Source organism: Podarcis erhardii, assembly GCF_964252035.2.
Source record: "Podarcis erhardii genome assembly, chromosome: 6".
NCBI lineage: Eukaryota > Metazoa > Chordata > Lepidosauria > Squamata > Lacertidae > Podarcis > Podarcis erhardii.
The window spans coordinates 32,024,891-32,042,986 of record NC_138510.1 but is presented as its reverse complement, the minus strand read 5'-3'; the positions used below and the strand labels follow the sequence as shown (position 1 = coordinate 32,042,986).

The 18,096-nt window shown below is 42.1% G+C and overlaps 1 protein-coding gene across 2 annotated transcripts in view; it reads right to left on the bottom strand.

The window, feature by feature from the left end:
• The window catches only part of LOC309343363 (fer-1-like protein 4), a 60,458-nt gene that overhangs the window by 13,997 nt on the left and 28,365 nt on the right, over nt 1-18,096 (bottom strand). For both annotated transcript variants that reach the window (XM_081864716.1, XM_081864715.1), the window contains exons 17-32: nt 17,413-17,611; nt 16,414-16,534; nt 15,114-15,214; nt 14,612-14,699; nt 13,531-13,647; nt 12,855-13,007; nt 11,602-11,785; nt 10,637-10,761; nt 9,634-9,768; nt 8,928-9,101; nt 7,698-7,814; nt 6,737-6,898; nt 5,507-5,675; nt 4,592-4,758; nt 2,961-3,092; nt 1,573-1,615 (exon numbers count right to left, since the gene is read on the bottom strand). In XM_081864716.1, the coding sequence (XP_081720842.1) occupies nt 1,573-1,615; nt 2,961-3,092; nt 4,592-4,758; nt 5,507-5,675; nt 6,737-6,898; nt 7,698-7,814; nt 8,928-9,101; nt 9,634-9,768; nt 10,637-10,761; nt 11,602-11,785; nt 12,855-13,007; nt 13,531-13,647; nt 14,612-14,699; nt 15,114-15,214; nt 16,414-16,534; nt 17,413-17,611 (2,187 nt within the window). The remainder of the gene's footprint in view (nt 1-1,572; nt 1,616-2,960; nt 3,093-4,591; nt 4,759-5,506; nt 5,676-6,736; nt 6,899-7,697; nt 7,815-8,927; nt 9,102-9,633; nt 9,769-10,636; nt 10,762-11,601; nt 11,786-12,854; nt 13,008-13,530; nt 13,648-14,611; nt 14,700-15,113; nt 15,215-16,413; nt 16,535-17,412; nt 17,612-18,096) is intronic.

The window sequence follows — 18,096 nt, the reverse complement described above, 5'->3', positions numbered from 1 at the left end:
AAGACATTGAGAAATTAATGGGATAATTTGCTCAACTCATACAGTCAAATATCACACAGATTTTCCATTCAACCCCTGCAGCTTTGAACAATTTCCAACAAAGTCAATGACCAGATTGTTGCTCTCCTTTATTCTTTCTAGCGTCAGGCATTCATGCTTGCAATTGAGAATTCAGTGTGAGCACAGGGCAAAGAAAGGCTGAAAGTGGTTCCACTGCAGACACCTGTCGCAGCTGACAGAACCAGGGCACACTGTAGGTAGGTACTGGGAGGTTTCTGCAAGCATAGTGCTTCATTAAGATGGCTGTGTGTGAACCAATCCTATGAAATCTGAAAGGAGCAGTTTGCCAGCCAAAACCAGTGTTACTAAGAGGTTCTAGATGGAGAAAGAGGATTTTGAGAGACTGAACACCTATTACTGTGAGTTGACTCTGTGCCCAGTTATAATTCCTGTTCATTTTGTACATTTGCAAATAGACCGATATTCACAAAAAGCACCACTGGTCTCTCTCCTGCAAAAGATGTTAGACACATCCTTTGGGGGCCCCCCTCTGTTGTCGATACTACAGTGGTACCTCGAGTTACAAATGCCTCGGGTTACAAATGCTACAGGTTACAAACTCTGCTAACCTGGAAGAGTTACCTCGAGTTGAGAACTTTGCCCCAGGATGAGAATGGAAATCGTGTGCTGGCGGCGCAGCGGCAGCAAGAGGCCCCATTAGTGAAAGCATGCCTCTAGTTAAGAACAGTTTCAGGTTAAGAACGGACCTCCAGAACGAATTAAGTTCGTAACTAGAGGTACCACTGTACACCACACTTTGACTAGGTTGAGCAGCAAAGTATGCACAACTCCAGCAGAGTCTTCCAGCAGAACATCAGAGTCTTCCTGCTTTCCAATAGTCAGTCTTTTCCAGAATCCCCGGTTCAGAAAACTCCTTTTCCACACAGTCCAGTTCAAAGTATAAAGTGTGTTTTGTCTCATGGTGCAAGACAAGCATAAACACACTATCTACATTAACTTTAAGAGACGCTGGTACATCATGAACTAATCTACTATAATACGGTTCTTTGGTTTTAGAAATAAACCTCATAAAGATCCAAGTTTACAGAGAGATTCACTAGCACTTTACTATGCTAGCTCACCATGCTGTACTTGACCATATAGCATGTAACCTTTGCATTTGGCAAATACCGCACAATCATGCCAATATGGCTGAATCCAGCCTTGGCTTTAACCGATCACTGCATGTATAAACATTCCCTAGAGAAAGGGAGAGTGGATGAGTAATGCTTTAGGCATTTGGTCTTGAGTGGATACAAATAACCCAAAGATGTTTTTAACCACCCAATGCAGCTGACATGCTAACCCTGAACAGAACCCAGGCGCAATTTCACCTATTTTTTCCAAATTACACCAACATAGGGAACCGTGCTTCTCACAGCTCAGGGAAGGGGAGCACAGACAGAACAATAATAAAAACACCACTTTGGGATGGGTAGGTCATTTGAACACCAGATATTCAGGAAAGTTCAGGTCCTTGTCCTGGCAATTTCTACAGTATGAAGATCTCACCTGGATCATTTGGGTCCTCTTCCTCTTCCTCATCACTGTAGGACTGTAAAATGGGATAGTTATTAATCAGACTACGACAAATAACCATCAGTCACTACTAACTGAGCAAATCTATTAACAATGTGAGATGAATTTCACAATATCACCACCCCAACACTCCAGAAACCCATAAATTTTGCTGCAGAAAACAGAAGCTATATAACACAAATTTTGAGTTGCCTCCACTATTAGACCTACTCAGAGTAGTCCCATTGAAATTAATGGATATGACCAACTTTGATTTGTTAATGGTTGGCAGGAGAAATGCAAAAGAGGTAACTTTAGCTTATTAGAGTACATCAGAGTGGAGCCCTCCCACCACCAGTGCTTCTCTCCTAGACTCTGGGCACCATTATAACCCCCACCCACCCACCCCTCATCCCAATTCAGTTTTTAAAGAATCCTGCTTTGTACTAGAACAGGGATGTCCAACTCCCCAGAGACTGCGATCTACTCCCACTATACAAATACTGGCAGTGATCTAAGCATTGGATTGACCAAAGTTGTTAAGCTTTTTTGGGGAGGCCCTCACCAAAGTTCTTGAGCTTTTTGGGGGGAGGAACACCCAAAGTTGACCTGTTGGACATCCCTGTACTAGAACACAAAGCTTCACAGGATATGACAGTTTTTCGTTGTGGCCTTGCTGGGAATCCTGCAAGGATTTGTGTATGCTAGGGAGACCTAAACTGATTTATTAATGTGTGATGTTCTAGAAACAATGCACCCTTTACTTCACATCCTAATCTCATATATTGAATTGTAAACAAAATACAATAAGGCAGGACTCTTTTTGTGATGATACAGAATACTGCCACCTCTTTTGCACCTGCCCATTTTGTGCTGGCTGGCAAACACAGCATTTCTATCAAGATATGATTACTGGCACCTTATTTTTTTTAACCAAAAAAGCACTTTAGTATTTGAAATAAACTGTTTGTTTGTTTTTTCATCATTTAATTGCCTTCCTGTTTTTTAAGTAGTTCTCAATCCATAAAAGAACCCATCTTCTTGCTAAGTTTACTTAAGGACCTTTCCTACTCTCCTCCCATTCTTCTTTCTTCTCCTTCTCCAAATCCCATGAGGGGTTTGCAGTATCCTGACGGAATATGGTTTTTCCTGCTTCCTCCTACCTGTCCTATGTAGTTCTCTACTGCAGTCATTTGCTTCACACCTGAGTCCCTCCCCCCTCCCCAATCTGCTGCCATTCAGATTTTTTGGACTACAGCTCCTATCAGCCACAGCCAGCATGACCAATGCTCAGGGATGAAGGGAGCTGTAGTCCAAAGCATATGGACGGCAGCAGGTTACCTTCTATTGCAAATACAATTCAGTAGTTGAAATCCCATTACCTGGTTGTTTAATTCCTTTAACGATTCATAGTACTTAGACCACCAATCCAGCTCTTCTTTCTCAGGCTTTTCCTCCTCAAATTCTTCCTCCTTCGGCATGAGTTTATCAATTGGGAGTTTCTTCAGAGGTGCCTGAGAATAAATTATCTCAATCTATCAAAGGCATGTGTGAACATAAGGGCCCGACTGGGTTGGCCCAGAAGCTCCATCAGGTCCAGTGTCCTTCTTCCAAAAGTGCCAAGCCAGATGGCTCAATGAAGCCTATAGGCAAGCTCTCCTCTATCCCCCCAGCAATGAGTAAAACTGCTCCCAAACATGGAGGTTCCATTTAGCAATCTGGAATAACAGCTGATGGGAACTGGAGTTCAACAATACCTGGAGGGCACCTAGATTCTGAATTCTGGTCCACATGTTGCTGCTTTACTACATCATTGCTTTCCCTAATTCCAGATCACTTATGAATACATTAAATGGTACCAATTTCAATAGCAAATCATTGGCAGACCCTGTTGCTTATATCCCTTCTTTGTGAAAATTATCCTTTTACTGGATTTCACTGGATTCTTAGTCTTCAGTTAGTTACAAGTCCAGAAGAGGACCCATCCTCTTATCCCTGTTATGGTCACCCAGAAGTCATTCATGAAGGACTGTGTAGAATGTTTGCTACTAAAATTCTTCTACCGACACTCAAAAAATTCTAAAAGATTAGTGAAGCAGAAATTCCATTTGGGGGAAGCCATGCTGATTCTTCCTTAGCAAAGCTTGTTCTATAGGTTTGATAATTCTAACTTTAATCATGCTTTCCACCGATTTTCTGAGCTTCTTATCTCCCAGATTCTCCTGGTTTTATGTTGACTGCTTACTAATGCTCTGATATGGAAATGACTCACATCCCTTACACCATATTACCTCCCACAGTTTGTTGCAAGGCTTTTCCTACAAAGGAAATTTTTGACAGGAAAGATCAAAATGCTTTCCCTGGGGCAGATGTGCATGTGTAGCATGCATAGCTCTCTCACATACACACCACAACCCATGCCTACTGCTAGAGAAGAAGAAGAAGAGTTTGGATTTGATATCCTGCTTTATCACTACCGGAAGGAGTCTCAAAGTGGCTAACATTCTCCTTTCCCTTCCTCCCCCCACAACAAACACTCTGTGAGGTTAGTGGGGCTGAGAGACTTCAGAGAAGTGTGACTGGCCCAAGGTCACCCAGCAGCTGCATGTTGAAGAGCAGGGAATCGAAGCCGGTTCACCAGATTACGGGTCCACCGCTCTTAACCACTACACCACACAGTAACAAAGGACTGCAACTCAGCACTCCCTTTTGTGATAAATACCTGGGATTTAGGATAAAAGGATGTGTCTGAGAATCTTCCCTGGGGACCCTACTGAAATCTGTGAGGATCTGTTTCCAATGATATCTATTTGCATTTATACCCCTGCTGTTTGTATTCCCTCCCTTTTCTGCTGCTCAGTAAGGTTCCCCCACCATGAAGTACCTAAGCTTTTTGAATGATTCAGCTATGTGGAAAATCCATTTCTGCAATGTGGATTTAGAAAGGCACTTCCTATGAGCCACAACACTCCTCTAACAGCAGAATCTGTGACCATCCAATTGCTGCACTCACCTTTGCAAGCTTAAGGGGATTTACTTTGCTACCTATGTCTCCAGCAGCTGCACCAATGTTTATTACTGTCTGACCAGCAGCTGCACCAATGTTTATCACCGTCTTCCCAGCAGCTGCACCAAGATTCAGAACTGATTTGGAGATTTTCGGCCGTGAGGCTTTCCGTGCTGTAAGAAAACAGTATAAATTGTATACTTTAGTATGAATACATGCCTTCACCTGCTGAATCATTTCTGCTTTACTAACCCACGCCATACATTTAAAGCACATTCAGTGCAAATTTAAAGCACACAACTCCCCCCAAAGATTTCTGGGAACTGTAGTTTCAACCCCCCTGAGCTGCAATTCCCAACACCCTTAACAAATTATAGCTCTCAGGATTCTTTGGGGGAAGCTATATGCTTTAAATGTGTGTTTAATGTGCTTTAATTGTATGGTGTGGCCCTGCCCTTTGCCACCCACCCACAACTTTCCTCTAATTAACTGACAAAGAGAAAGGATATTGCATTTAGATGTACCACTGGCCTGACTCATCTTAAAACTCCTTCATGAAATACAGTCTCTATATGTTCACAGCATGGGTGACTGTGACTCTGAGAAGATATTAAAAAAGCAAAATGGAGAAATACTGAAGCTCAGGTTGCTTGCACAGTCTTGCTACCATGCTCGACTTAGATTTTTCTTTCAAAGCATGGTGCTTTGAATGTTTTCTGCCTTGGCTTTGACCTTCTGGCATAGGAATGCCAAGAAATTAGATATGGCCATGAGCAGCAGAGTAGCTCTAGTCCAATGCCATGTGCAGGGTGTCATACTCTGCAAATGTTAAATCCCAGCACATAAAACCCTAACTTGACCGTCACACAATTCCACCCCATTGAAAGGTCCCTTAAAGGAGTTGGGATTCTAAAGACTCACTTTTGGATGGGCTGTCGTCCTCCTCTTCCAACTCATCTAGCTCTTTAGGAGCAAATTTCATAATATGGGAAACTATGTGAGTTCCCACCATGACAGAGCGTCCAAAGGCCCTCTTTTCCACCACGAAGATACTGAGAGGTGGGTGCAAGTACACCTGCTCTGGAAGCTCCTGTGGAATACAATCAGGTGCCACAAAGCAGATTATTTATTCATTATTAGTCATTTATTGACTATACATTGCTTGATGCCCAGATGACTTCTAAGCAGTGTACAAAGCACACATACATATAGCACAACATTGTTAATATGCAGAAAATTTTAAAATACACCAGGATCAAAATACAGGCAGCAACCATTTTGCGTGCATCCAATTGACACACGACTGAAGGGGGCAGAACAGGGGCAGGGGGGCGGCGGAATGGGCTTATGCTTAACCACTGACATGTGCAATGACCTGGCATGCAGCCCCCGCACAAACAGGGAGTTGCCTGTACCCAATAAAACAATGCAGTTAAAACTAACATCCATGAATAAAGTATACAATAAAGCAATCCTTTTAAAACAGCCCAGCAATGACAGCAGAAATTAAAACAGTAAACTGAATTAGTAATCTTGGTCAGCAGTTAATATAAGGTCCCAAATAAGATTATTTACTGTATAAAGTGATTTGATAACTGGTGGGATGGTTCTATATCCTAGTTCAACAAGATACAGTGAATGTTTCACATCAACCCTGGCAACATTAGGAAGGGAGGTCAAGTCAAGTAAAAGGTATGGATTAAGAGTCAAAATATCAGAAATAAATCCAAAGCTGCTATAAGTAATCAATTCAGGCATTAATCACATAAACTGGTTGGGTTGCATGTTTGCATGTATGTTTTAGTGGTCTTTTTAATGCATCTTTTTTATTGTGGCATGGCCTTTCAAGAGGAGCAGGTTGTTCCATCATTGGAGCTTCCACAGCTATGATAGCAGAATTCTACAGCTCTGCTCAAGACCAAAGTATCAGCCATTCAGCAACATTCAGGTTGTTGCTCAGCCATTTCTACTCAAGCACACAGAAACCTCAAAGGTTCTCAGTGGCTGGGAACATTATTTAGCAGAAATTTATACAATTTGGAGGCTAACTCAAGATAATGGGATTTTCTAAATTACTGCCGTACAACTCTGGTTTTGTTAATCAGGTAATGGAAGGCGATCCCAGTCTTTTGAGATCTGCCTCTTACTCACCACATCAACAAATTTGACAAGTTCATTGAAATTTGGGTTCTCTTTGTACACTGTAATCACTTCAGATTCCACTTTCTTCCCAGCACATTCAATGATCACCTGTGGCTGGTCAACCTCAAACAAGTTCACACGCTTCAGATCTCTCAGGCCCCAAAACAAGATCTAAAAAGAGAAAGAAAGCAGAAGAGTTGACTCTTCTGGGTACTCCGCACAGGGTCCAATATCCTCCTTCTCTAAAATGGTCCTCTTCTCAAAAACCACTGAAGTACCTTTCCCAATGCCCACTCACAGATGCATTCTAGATTAACAGACCTATATGACACCCACCTACTCTCTCCTGTTCTCTGTTTGTTGCAAACTAGCCTACGGTTGCAAGCCAAACCCCAGCTGAGGAACAATGGATCTTAACACGGTGGTGGTGCTGGCCTGGACAGAAGGCAGGGGAGTAGGCAAATCTCTGTGCTGATGTAGCGATTGGGCCTGGATTAGGCCTCATGTAAACACATGATGGTCGTGGCCTCAGTTCATCTCTGCCCCAGAACACCACCAGCAAGGATCCCACCAGCAGCATTTTCACTCACCCACACATTTGGTGGGCAGAACAGAGAGTTCTGTGCTATTGGAGTGACACTGGTGGAGACACCTCCATCCAATCCCTCCCACAGCCAGGTGCAAAGGGAATTTGGATTGCATTCTTAGTTCCTGTGTGTCAAGCTAGATTCCTTTATTCTCTCCTCTGTTTATTTCCTTGCTGCTTTTTCACAAAATTGTGCCCAAATTGGCTCATACAACATGCTAAATGAGCAACAATTAATATGATGATTGCAATTGCATATTAGGAATGAATCATGTCAATACGTAAGGGGGAGAATCCCTATAATACTGATATATCTGAACAGGTTAAAAACAAAATGGTTAGGTTAAATAAATTCTTTACTAAAAGAAGAACAAATAATGTTACCTCTATACGAAACTCTTTAAGGATTGGTCGGATACCTTCAGGGATAATGAATCGTCCAGAACGGGGGTCTCCCAGATATTCCGGCTCCTTGGGTTCTACATCACTAGGCACGGATGGCTGGACAGCACAGAACAACAATTTTAAAGTCTTCTCTATAGCTATATAGACTTAAATGCCCACCTGTCAATTTATCCACCAATTACCATCATAACCAATCCTCACTTTCTAAAGTGAAAGCTGTCAAGCCTTTCCCCTCTAATCCCAGATGTATGAGCAGCACTGGTTGTGGGTGGTCAGCAGTGAGAGATGGTCATTGGTTATATACTGAAAGGCACTTGGGCACTACCTGTCTCATATCAAGTCTTCCCATAAAATTCTTTCCCATCAATGCTTCAGGATCCTGTTCTAAAACACAAGGCCCCTCTGCTAGAACATGATGATCCTGAGAACTTGGTTTTATCACAAATTCTGGTTAGTTTTAAAACAAGCCAACATCAAACCAGGGAATATGAAGCAGGCTTGTTTAACTAGCCAGAGTTTATGATAAATCACAATCCCTGGTTTACACACAAGGCAAAATTAAATTACAGTTAGGGATAAGTACATCTATCAATGTTGGTGCCTCTCTGTTTCTCCTTACTCCAATCTTAAATTCACTTCTCCACATTTCCATATCCATTTGCAATTTCTTTTTTTTAAAAAAAAGTCCTCACAATAGAGATGTCCGTATGATATTTTGCCTAATATGCACATCGCTGCAAGCAAATATTACACATTTTGTATGTTATTTTCACTAATAAATGCATTATAATAAATATTTTTTACACCAGTGTATACATTTTTGCACACATTTCTTGGCTGGAGAACTGCATTGCAAAATTTGGAGAAGGGGGAATATTGAAGGATGGTTGTGTTTCAGTTCATGTGGAAAGTGTGAATGCAGTAGATCTGCCTTTAAATGCAAACTGAAACAGATTTCTCCCCCATCCTTAATTACAATGAAATGAAACACTGGCAAAGTCCTCCAGCAGTGCACAGGATGAGGTGATGGAGCACATGTCCATGAGGTTTTTCACTTAAGCTCAGTCCAGCTCATCAGCACAAAACTTTACTGTTACATGAGATTTGGACCATTTTTTATTATTATAGGACTATTTGCAGGCTGTTCACAACCTATTTGAGCTGCCAAACACATCCCTGTAGCCATGAGGTGGCAATGAGCCCACTTACCTCTAAGTAGCCACTATAATCCAGTTCAATCAGCTCAAAGACAGCAATTAATTCCCCAGCTGCTTTGTGTCCCTTGTAAATGTCAAAAAACTGGAGAGAAGGTTTGCTGTATGGCTCATCTACCAGCTTCACCAGTGGTGTAACAAAGGCTCGGCCAAGGAACACAGGTGAACCCTGGAGAGAAGAGGAAGCAGCTATCAGATATGGCAAGAAACATTATTTCAGGAACCCAGTTTCCCATTAGATTCAATGATGGGCAATTTACCCACACTGCAGCACCCTTTGTATCTAAGAGCAATGAGCTCCCTTACCTCCATCTTCACTGTATCACAATCCTGCCTCTGCTTTTTACTTTACTCATGCAGAAAATTCACACAAATGAGCACTGCCCAGCAAGCCTGCTTCTAGAGTGACTTAACCTCTTCCCCAACTCATTGTTTAGATTAGGAACTACCGGTAGATTAGTATGCACATTCAGCCCACCCAAGTGCTTGACTAGATCAACTGTATCGGTGTAGGTTTTTCTGCAATATGCCATGTATATTATTCCTTCAACCTGGTGATGGTTCCCAAACCATTCTGAATTGCTTCTGCAGGAAAGCGGGGTTATGGCCTATGTGAGTTCCTGGTCCCCAAGAAGCTATTGCAGCAAAATAGAAAATTACAGCCACACAAAACAGGTGAGAGTTTATATGTTCAAACTTACAAATTTATTGTAGTCAAAGATATTGACAACAGCAATTGGAGTCTCTGTCTTCAAGTCCTCCTTCTTTCCATCGATAATGAGCTGGTCATACAGAAGTAATTCATTCCACATTGGGCTGAGTGTCTCTTCCAAGATCTGAATTAACAGAGATCAAAGCTGCTGTTTAAACAGCACCTTTAGGACCAGGCTAGACCCATGCAATCCACAGTCATATATATCTTTCACCCAACTTACTTTTTAAAACAAAAGCTGCCCCAGGAGTCTGTGAAATTAAGTAAAGGGATGGACTGCTTAACCATTTCCCTTCCATTCTGCTTGTGGGCTTTTCATCGGTATCAGGTTGAGCAACCTGGAAACTAGTGCTGGACTAGATGGGCCATTGGTCTCATCCAACAGGACTCTTATAGTCTTTTACTATTGTTACAAAACACAGGCACACACACAGGGCCTGTGTCCCTTTGGAGAATGAAAGACATGGCAGAGACTGTCGTACTTTAAGAAATATGGTTTATTCACCTATTTACACCTTTAGTCTGCATGGAGGGGGTCCAGATCTTATGGCATAGTCATTCCAAGAGGCAGCAGCATAAGCTGCTTGAGGTCAGCACACTCCAAAGATGGTTCTCCCCTCTTCTTCTTTCTTCCTCCCAGAAACACCTTGCTCCCCTCCCCCAACAGTTACCCTGGCAACCTTCCAAATCCCCATTTTCAGGTCACACCTGGGGCAAGAAGTTTGTAACGACCCTCAATGGCTCTCTATTGTTTCCTTAACAGCCCTAGCTTGGCCAGGCTACCCTTTGCAGCTTATATTTCTACTTTCATACCAAAAATAACCAAAATAACCATTTATTAATTTTATCCACATCTATAACACCATTTCCCCACTAAAACACAAACAAAAACATCTCCCTGAGCCTTTTCCCCACCTCTATCCTGTACCATTTCAATATTCATCTGGGCTATCAAATTTGTTTACTCACAAGTCTGCTGCAAATACACTTACACATGTAGTCTGGCACTGAGTTGAAAACACCACTTTTGCAAATGGATCAGAAAGGCCATTTTCATCAGCTGGGAGAATCCCCCGAGCCTGGTACAAATGGGCTCGCAGCTGAAAGTAACTGAAGTCTGCAAAAAGCAAAATGCATCTGTCAGCTTTCCAAGATGACAGCCATGTGTGAGGCTCACGCATTAGACAGGACTTTTATGTGAATCATTGCTGTTTCCAACAAGTTTACAATGGGGCGGAATGATAAGTATATCCAACAGCATTTATGGTAATCATGAAAGAGAAACTGCTAGAACTAAAAAAAAAGCTCCACATGAACATTTCATTTTTAAAGCTCATTGGAGTCTTGTGGCACTTTGAATAACTGACTAATTTATTATGGTGATACAAACTTTCATGGACCAGGATCCACTTCAGATCCATTGAATGCTACCTTAACTAAGTTGGTAGGTATATGTTTGTGTGTGTGTGTCACACAAACATACACCTGCCAACTTAGCTAAGGTAACACACACACACTTGAGTGATGAGGGGATGTTAGCAGTGAGCTCACTAAGGAGTCTTCCTTTAACATATCAGAGGCTGTATTTCTTCACTCTGGTATGAAATTGTTGAACAGTAACATACCAAAAAAATTCAGTTCTGTGTGCATGAACGTATGTTGCAGGTTCTTATCTCACTACGGCGTTTGACAATAGTGGCATGTGTGATAAGGTGGAGCCGCTCTCCTAGCACTGATGTCACTGCTGTTTACTGGAATGGGATAGGATCACTGCCACCAATCAGCTGTGCCACAGCTTTGTACAACCAGCCATGATGGTTAGGGCTGATGGGAGTTGGAGTCCAACAACATCTGGCTACCCTTACATCAGAATCTTCTATCTTGCGCTAGTTTTGAGTTATGATATCTTTTCATTTCTGAAAGGACTGGGAGGTAACAAAAAGCAATATGGGCTTACCATCTCTGTTGAGCTGACTGGGTGGGATGTACGCTGGAATCCTTGCGGCCTGCACAGCCTTATCATATATTGGTTTGAACTCCTCTGGTAGCTCTGCGGTGCTGTTCTTCACATATTTAGTTACCCCAAGCCACATGTAGATTTCCAGTTTTGCAAAGATGTCACCACTCCGTGACCCTGGAACCTTTAAGCCCCAAATAATATTTTTTTAGTTAAAATATGGTGAGGGCAAGAAGTGTTGATATAGTAAAAGCATGAAATAAATTATTAGGTCTGCTTCCACACAAAGAGCAATGTTCTAAGTGTGTGGGGGGGGGGTGTCAGACCGGGTGATAAACATGGGTCCCTTCCAAACCTATGATCCTGTGTATGTGAAGTTAGAATCTATGAGAGAAAACCTGCCATTTATGTGTCAAAAGAGGTTGCCCTGTTGCATAGGGAAAAAAGGATGGGCCTTTTCTCACCTCACCTGGCGGGATGCTATGCCACCCTAAGAGGGAGAGCAATAGGCCAAGTGGGGGTTTTGAGTGTGTGAGTTTGTGGCTGGTGCTGGAAGCTGGAGACACAGAGGCTTTATCTTGCTCTATGCTAGATCCCAAAGCTATGGCCTGGGGCTCTCCCTAGGAACCTAATGGGAGGCAAGAGCTGTGGTGCCCCTCTGTCCTATGCTCGGGTTGTATATGTGTGTAAATAACACCATATATCCTAAAGATACTAGTCTCCAATGACCATTCCAATACAGTGGTACTTCGGGTTACATACACTTCAGGTTACATACACTTCAGGTTACAGACTCCGCTAACCCAGAAATAGTACCTTGGGTTAAGAACTTTGCCTCAGGATGAGAACAGAAATCGTGCTCTGGCGGCGTGGCAGCAGCAGGAGGCCCCATTAGCTAAAGTGGTGCTTCAGGTTAAGAACAGTTTCAGGTTAAGAACGGACCTCCAGAACGAATTAAGTACTTAACCCGCGGTACCACTGTAGCACTGTATCAGGAATTTAAAGAAATGTTTTGTTTTGTTTTGTTTTGTTTTTATATGTGGTGGAAGCTGTTCAGAGTGGCTGGGGAAACCCAGACAGATGTGAGGGGTATAAATAAACAAGTTGTTGTTGTTGTTGTTGTTGTTGTTGTTGTTGTTCCAAGGAAGCTGAACCATTGGTAAATAAGTTCTGGAACCCCTAGAGTCTCTTGCTGCTTGGAGGGTCAGGTGCATGCAACAGAAATTTAATGAGCAAAAATGGTGAGCACCCACCTTGAGAAAGACCGTTTGTATCTTGGCACAGTCCTTGCCTTTCTCCTCTTCTACCACTGCATAAAGGATGTGTTGGGCAGGGATCCGAGTGTATGCGACACGCTTGTTGTTGCTAAACATCCAGATCAGGACATCAGGGATAGGACATTGGGGCTGGGGGCAGGAATGAGAGGGAAAGCTGAAATAAAACTAGCTTAATTTTTTTTTTAAAGTGCAAACATTCTTTTTCCTTATCTGTGGGGGGGAAGAGTTGAGTTTTTGTTTTTTGTTTTTAAATGGAACTTTTTGTTTGAGACCGAGAAGTGAAGGAAGGTGTGGTTCATGGGCGTAGGCAACAGATGTAGGGACCAGAGTGGGAGCTGAGCTTCTTCGAATTCATCTTAACCCTTGATCCTTTCATGCACCATCCATACACCTTTTGGTTTGGAAAGCATCACACTGAATTTCTCACATGCACTCATATTTCCCCGCACCCCACTACCAAAAGGACTAGAAACATGTTTGCTTTCTTCTTTCAAAACATAAACAGAAATTCTAAGGATTCTAGGGTATTACTAGAATATCATGCTCTCTGGTGCAGTGTTTCCTTTCTCAGTTGCTTGAGCTACCCAGCTTTAATGTATAAAGTATAGGAGCTCCCAAACCTGATTGCATTCCCACACCTGCAATTACATACCTCTTTAGCCAGGAAGCGCAGCTTTGACAAGATTATCTTTGTCTCATTTACTTTCTCCTTGACATTGGTGCGAGTCAGGCGCCTTCTTATGCGCATCCCCTGTTTTGCATATAGTATCTGAAGACAAAAAGATCACATCTTCTAACCATGAATTTAACCACACAGGGGACCAGGCTGAGAGGTCCGATCTTTTTCCCTCCATCTGCTCTCCCACACCTCCTTGCAAACTGCCCATAGCAGAGAATCTCCAAATTCTATAGCTCTAAGCTGTAGATTGCTGAGGAATTTGTGTTTTCATAAGTAGAAAGTACTACTGTAATTTTAGAAATGTTTATTTCACTCAGAGAAAGGGCCTCTCTAGGTGGGATCACGTATGACTGCCCCAATACCATCATGAGGACAAATAATAATTAATGCACAATAAAAAAGACATCTGGAGGGGCCCTGAACTTGGGGAATGGAGCAGTAAGGGGAGAATAGTATGGGATGGAACAGTCAAGGCAGAATGCAGCAAGGGGAAGGATGGAGGCCATGCACTGATACCAAGGGTTAAAATGAAACAAAACAAGGAAGAGAGGCAGGATAAAGCATAGGGGAAAAAATAAGCCAAAGTGTTCAGAATAAGGAGGCAGTTATTCCTTGCTTGGAACTTTTTCAGGTCCTTTGATCAGTAGGTCCTTTGACAAGTAGACTCTACTTGTTAGAGAGACACATATGTTTTCAAGTAGGACCTGGCTGCAGCCTGATTATGTGGGGTTCCTATGATTTACTTCTCCCTTGCAATATTTTTTTCAGCAAGTGCAATTAGTAGCTGTAAGTTGGGTGGGGGAGTCTCCTTATGAATAATTAATTGCTACATGAATGGATGCCAATTGGTAATTTAGATCCACCTCGCCAATGGGTTTCAAAGCTATGCACTGATCTGGGGAAACTCTGATAGCCACTGAACCTGGCAACACAATGAGGGTTCCATGTTTACATTGGGCTAGATGAAGGTCAGAGTATTTGTTGTCACATGGAACATTCAAATTCCTTTCTGCTCCTCAAGAGTGCATGCACACAGCTTGATCACATGACTTACAATGTTTTGTGGGAGAGATTTCATCCGGCAACGATCAAGGTTGTTTGGACGGGCCATGGGCTTTTTGTCCACGTTAAGAGAATACTGCCTGGAATCAGAGAAGCTGTGAGTTCTGAGCTCATGACAGTAGCACACACATACCACACAGGCTGTAGCTACACATATCACATGAAAACATGAGCTGAATTTAATACAGGGTTGGGGACGATTCCTGTTCACTCTGCATTTTGGAGAGAACTTTCCCATTTCACCTCCCTTGGCCCATGCTTGGATCGAAATGCTGGCCTGTGGATTAAGCACCATAATCAACAGCCCAAACCACACATGGGTCTGTACTGTACCTATAAGATGGTCTGAGGGTTGCCTCTTTCTCCCTTTTAGCTTCTAGGATTTGTAGTTCTTGGACTCCAGGATATTATTTCAAGATGATTGCAATTATCTGTGGCTGAGGGAGCTAAAAAGCCAGCTTTATGTGAAAAGAAATCAAATATGTAGTACTAACCTACATCCAGCTACAAACTCCTCTAGCACCTGCCGAAGCCTCTCATCTGCCTTTGATCTTGGTCTCCTCAGGAGCTTCTCCACCTCTTCTAGTCCATGTTCCTGTTACGGCAAATACAATAATGATATCAGTCCCAGAAGCAACATGTATTCTCCTATGTTCTTGAAGTGTTCATTTATTACACTACATAATTGTGCAGAAGGGGGGAAATGATTAAAGCAAGCTGTTCTCACATGCATAAGGAGGAAGAATCCAGCTGGTCATTAACTTGTCCATGAAGTTATTCAACCCATACATCTGGATTTTCTCTCTGGCCAGATTTAAAAACAAAGGGAGGTGCTTGCAGAAACCACTGGCCTAACTCACATTGCAGTTGTGGGCAATGCTTTGTAACAGCAATTAAAACAAGCCAAGAGCTAAAACAATTGGTCTACTGCCACATTGCTAAAATATTGTTATGAGTTTACTGTATGCATAGACTATATACTGTATGCAGTTACCCTCCCACCCACTGGGATCCTGCAAGTGTTAAAATACAAGCCAGGCTAGCTTCCTGTGTTGAAGTGATAACCTGGATGATGAGCTATTAATGGAAACAAAGGAAAGGAGCTCTGTGTGATACGGCAAATGGGTGTGGCCCCTCCCTAGCTCATGGTTAGTTTGGGGGGGAAAGTCAGAGTTGATTTGCAATGATGCAACCTAGAAGGAAAGCAGCAAGCTGGGGAAAGAGTCAGAGCAATGTTTGATTTCTGTTTCAATCCAAGGTTGCAGCTATGGGAGAAACAAGACCTTTTTGGGGGTGCGGATGCAGTGAACCCCTCCACTGAAGACGAAGGTTGTATATATGTGCAAATAAGCCATATATGATAAAGACACCACAGTCTCTGCTGTACCTCGTTTCCAAAAGGAAACATAAATCCTGGGTAAGCGCCTGGAATCCCTGGAATCTCGCACCGCTCAGAGATGGGGGTGGGGAATACAAGTCAGTATAAAATCAACAGAGTTCAATAGAAAAGCTAAACGAAGCAGGGGGGGGAAAGATCTCCTTAAAAGTTGGAAGTGCAGGGGCCATACATACTTCCTGGTGTAAGGAATTCCAAAGATAACAAAGTAAGTATCTCATATATAAGCAGCAAGGATATCATCCTTCATCAGCAACAGAGCTGAGAGTACTCTGAATCGAATCTCAATCATGCTTTTTCTCAGTCCACTTAAGGATGTGTGGTGCAAATAAAACAAGTATATTAGGAAAAAAGTATCAGGGATTGACAGAGCCTTTAAAGGTAGAGCAATACTTTACCAAACGCTCTGCTATTTTGACAATCCAGTTGGAATTACAGAGTCTCCAGCTATAATCTTCCCAGTAGCTCCAAACATACACACAGGGCTTCTCATGCAGCATTGGCACGCAGCTGTAAGAGCTAAGAGCAGCAAACAGAGAAGTTTTACAAACTTTCTACTAATAGCTAACAACTGTCTGCATACCAGAGTTATACTCAGATATATAATATCAGTAAGGTAAAGGACCCCTGAATGGTTAAGTCCAGTCAAAGTGACTATGTCTAGTCCAGTGACTATGGGGTGCAGCACTCATCTCGCTTCAGGCCGAGGGAGATGGCGTTTGTTTGCAGACAGCTTTCTGGGTCATGTGGCTAGCATGACTAAACCACTTCTGGCACATGGAAACGCCATTTACCTTCCTGCTGCAGCAGTACCTATTTATCTACTCGCACTGGTATGCTTTCAAACTGCTAGGTTGGCAGGAGCTGGGACAGAGCAACGGGAGCCCACCCTGTCGCATGGATTTGAACTGCCAACCTTCTGATCAGCAAGTCCAAGAGGCTCAGTGGTTTAAACCACAGCACCACCCACTCCCTAATATCAGTAGGGGTGGCTTTACAGGATAAAGAACTGCTTTTCCCTTGGTGTTTTCTTTTTTTAAAAAAAAGCAGTGCAGAAATATAGAAAACTGTGTTTCTGCTAACCAAATTTGACATAGATGAAAATCCTTTCCACTTTCCCATGCTAAAACTAGATTGTAGCATTGAACAGTTCCTTAGTGGATAATAATAATGAAAAGGCTTTCCTGATCAGAAGGGCTTATAAAGTTCTATGCAATAAGGAAGTTTGGGGAAACATTGCGGGGGGCAAAACTTGCGAGTGTGTTCCTGTCCCCTTATAGTTTTGCACTCAGGTGTTCAGACAAATGCCTCAACATAATTTTTTGAATGTATTACATTAGAAATGAATGAACGAACATGAAGACACAAACAGGGCTAAAAGTATGAAGAGTAATTACTTGTCATATTCAGTGGGTTCAGGTCTTTGGTTCTCAGTCATAGATTTATCAAGCAAAGGTGTACTTGGTGCAATGACTTCAATATCCAGCTCATCATCTGAACTGGTTTCCAGCAAAGGTTGCTTGTCTTCACTCTTTTCTCCCTTCTCATCTTTCTTGGAAATTTTGGTCATCACTTCTTCAGCTTTGCCATAGTTCCCTTGAAGATGTGTATAGTTATTCTTTATTCTCATTAACATTTCATATTTATAATGTTATATAATTATAAAAATAAATTTATAATATTATAAATATCTCTGGAGCATTAACAACTTGTGTTCATAACAATGCATGCTCTAGTATATTATAATCTATGGTCTGAGTTAGAGAGCCGGGAGAAATTCAAATCAGTTTGTATTAAAAGCCAAACCTATCAAATTCACACTGATGAGAACCAAAGCACAGCTTTCCTTAAAAATTCTTATTTCTCCGAGTTTTGCAATGCAGTTCTCCAACCAAAAATGCATATATTGGGGAAAACTGCATAAAAATTTAGATTTTAATGAAAGTAGCATGCATTATGTTAGGGGAATATTTTTTTTTTGAAAAAAAATGTACATTAAAATGGCTTAGAAAGATGTGTTTATTAGGATAAATTCACATGAAAATACTGATGAATTCCCATGAGGATTTTAAAAATAAATA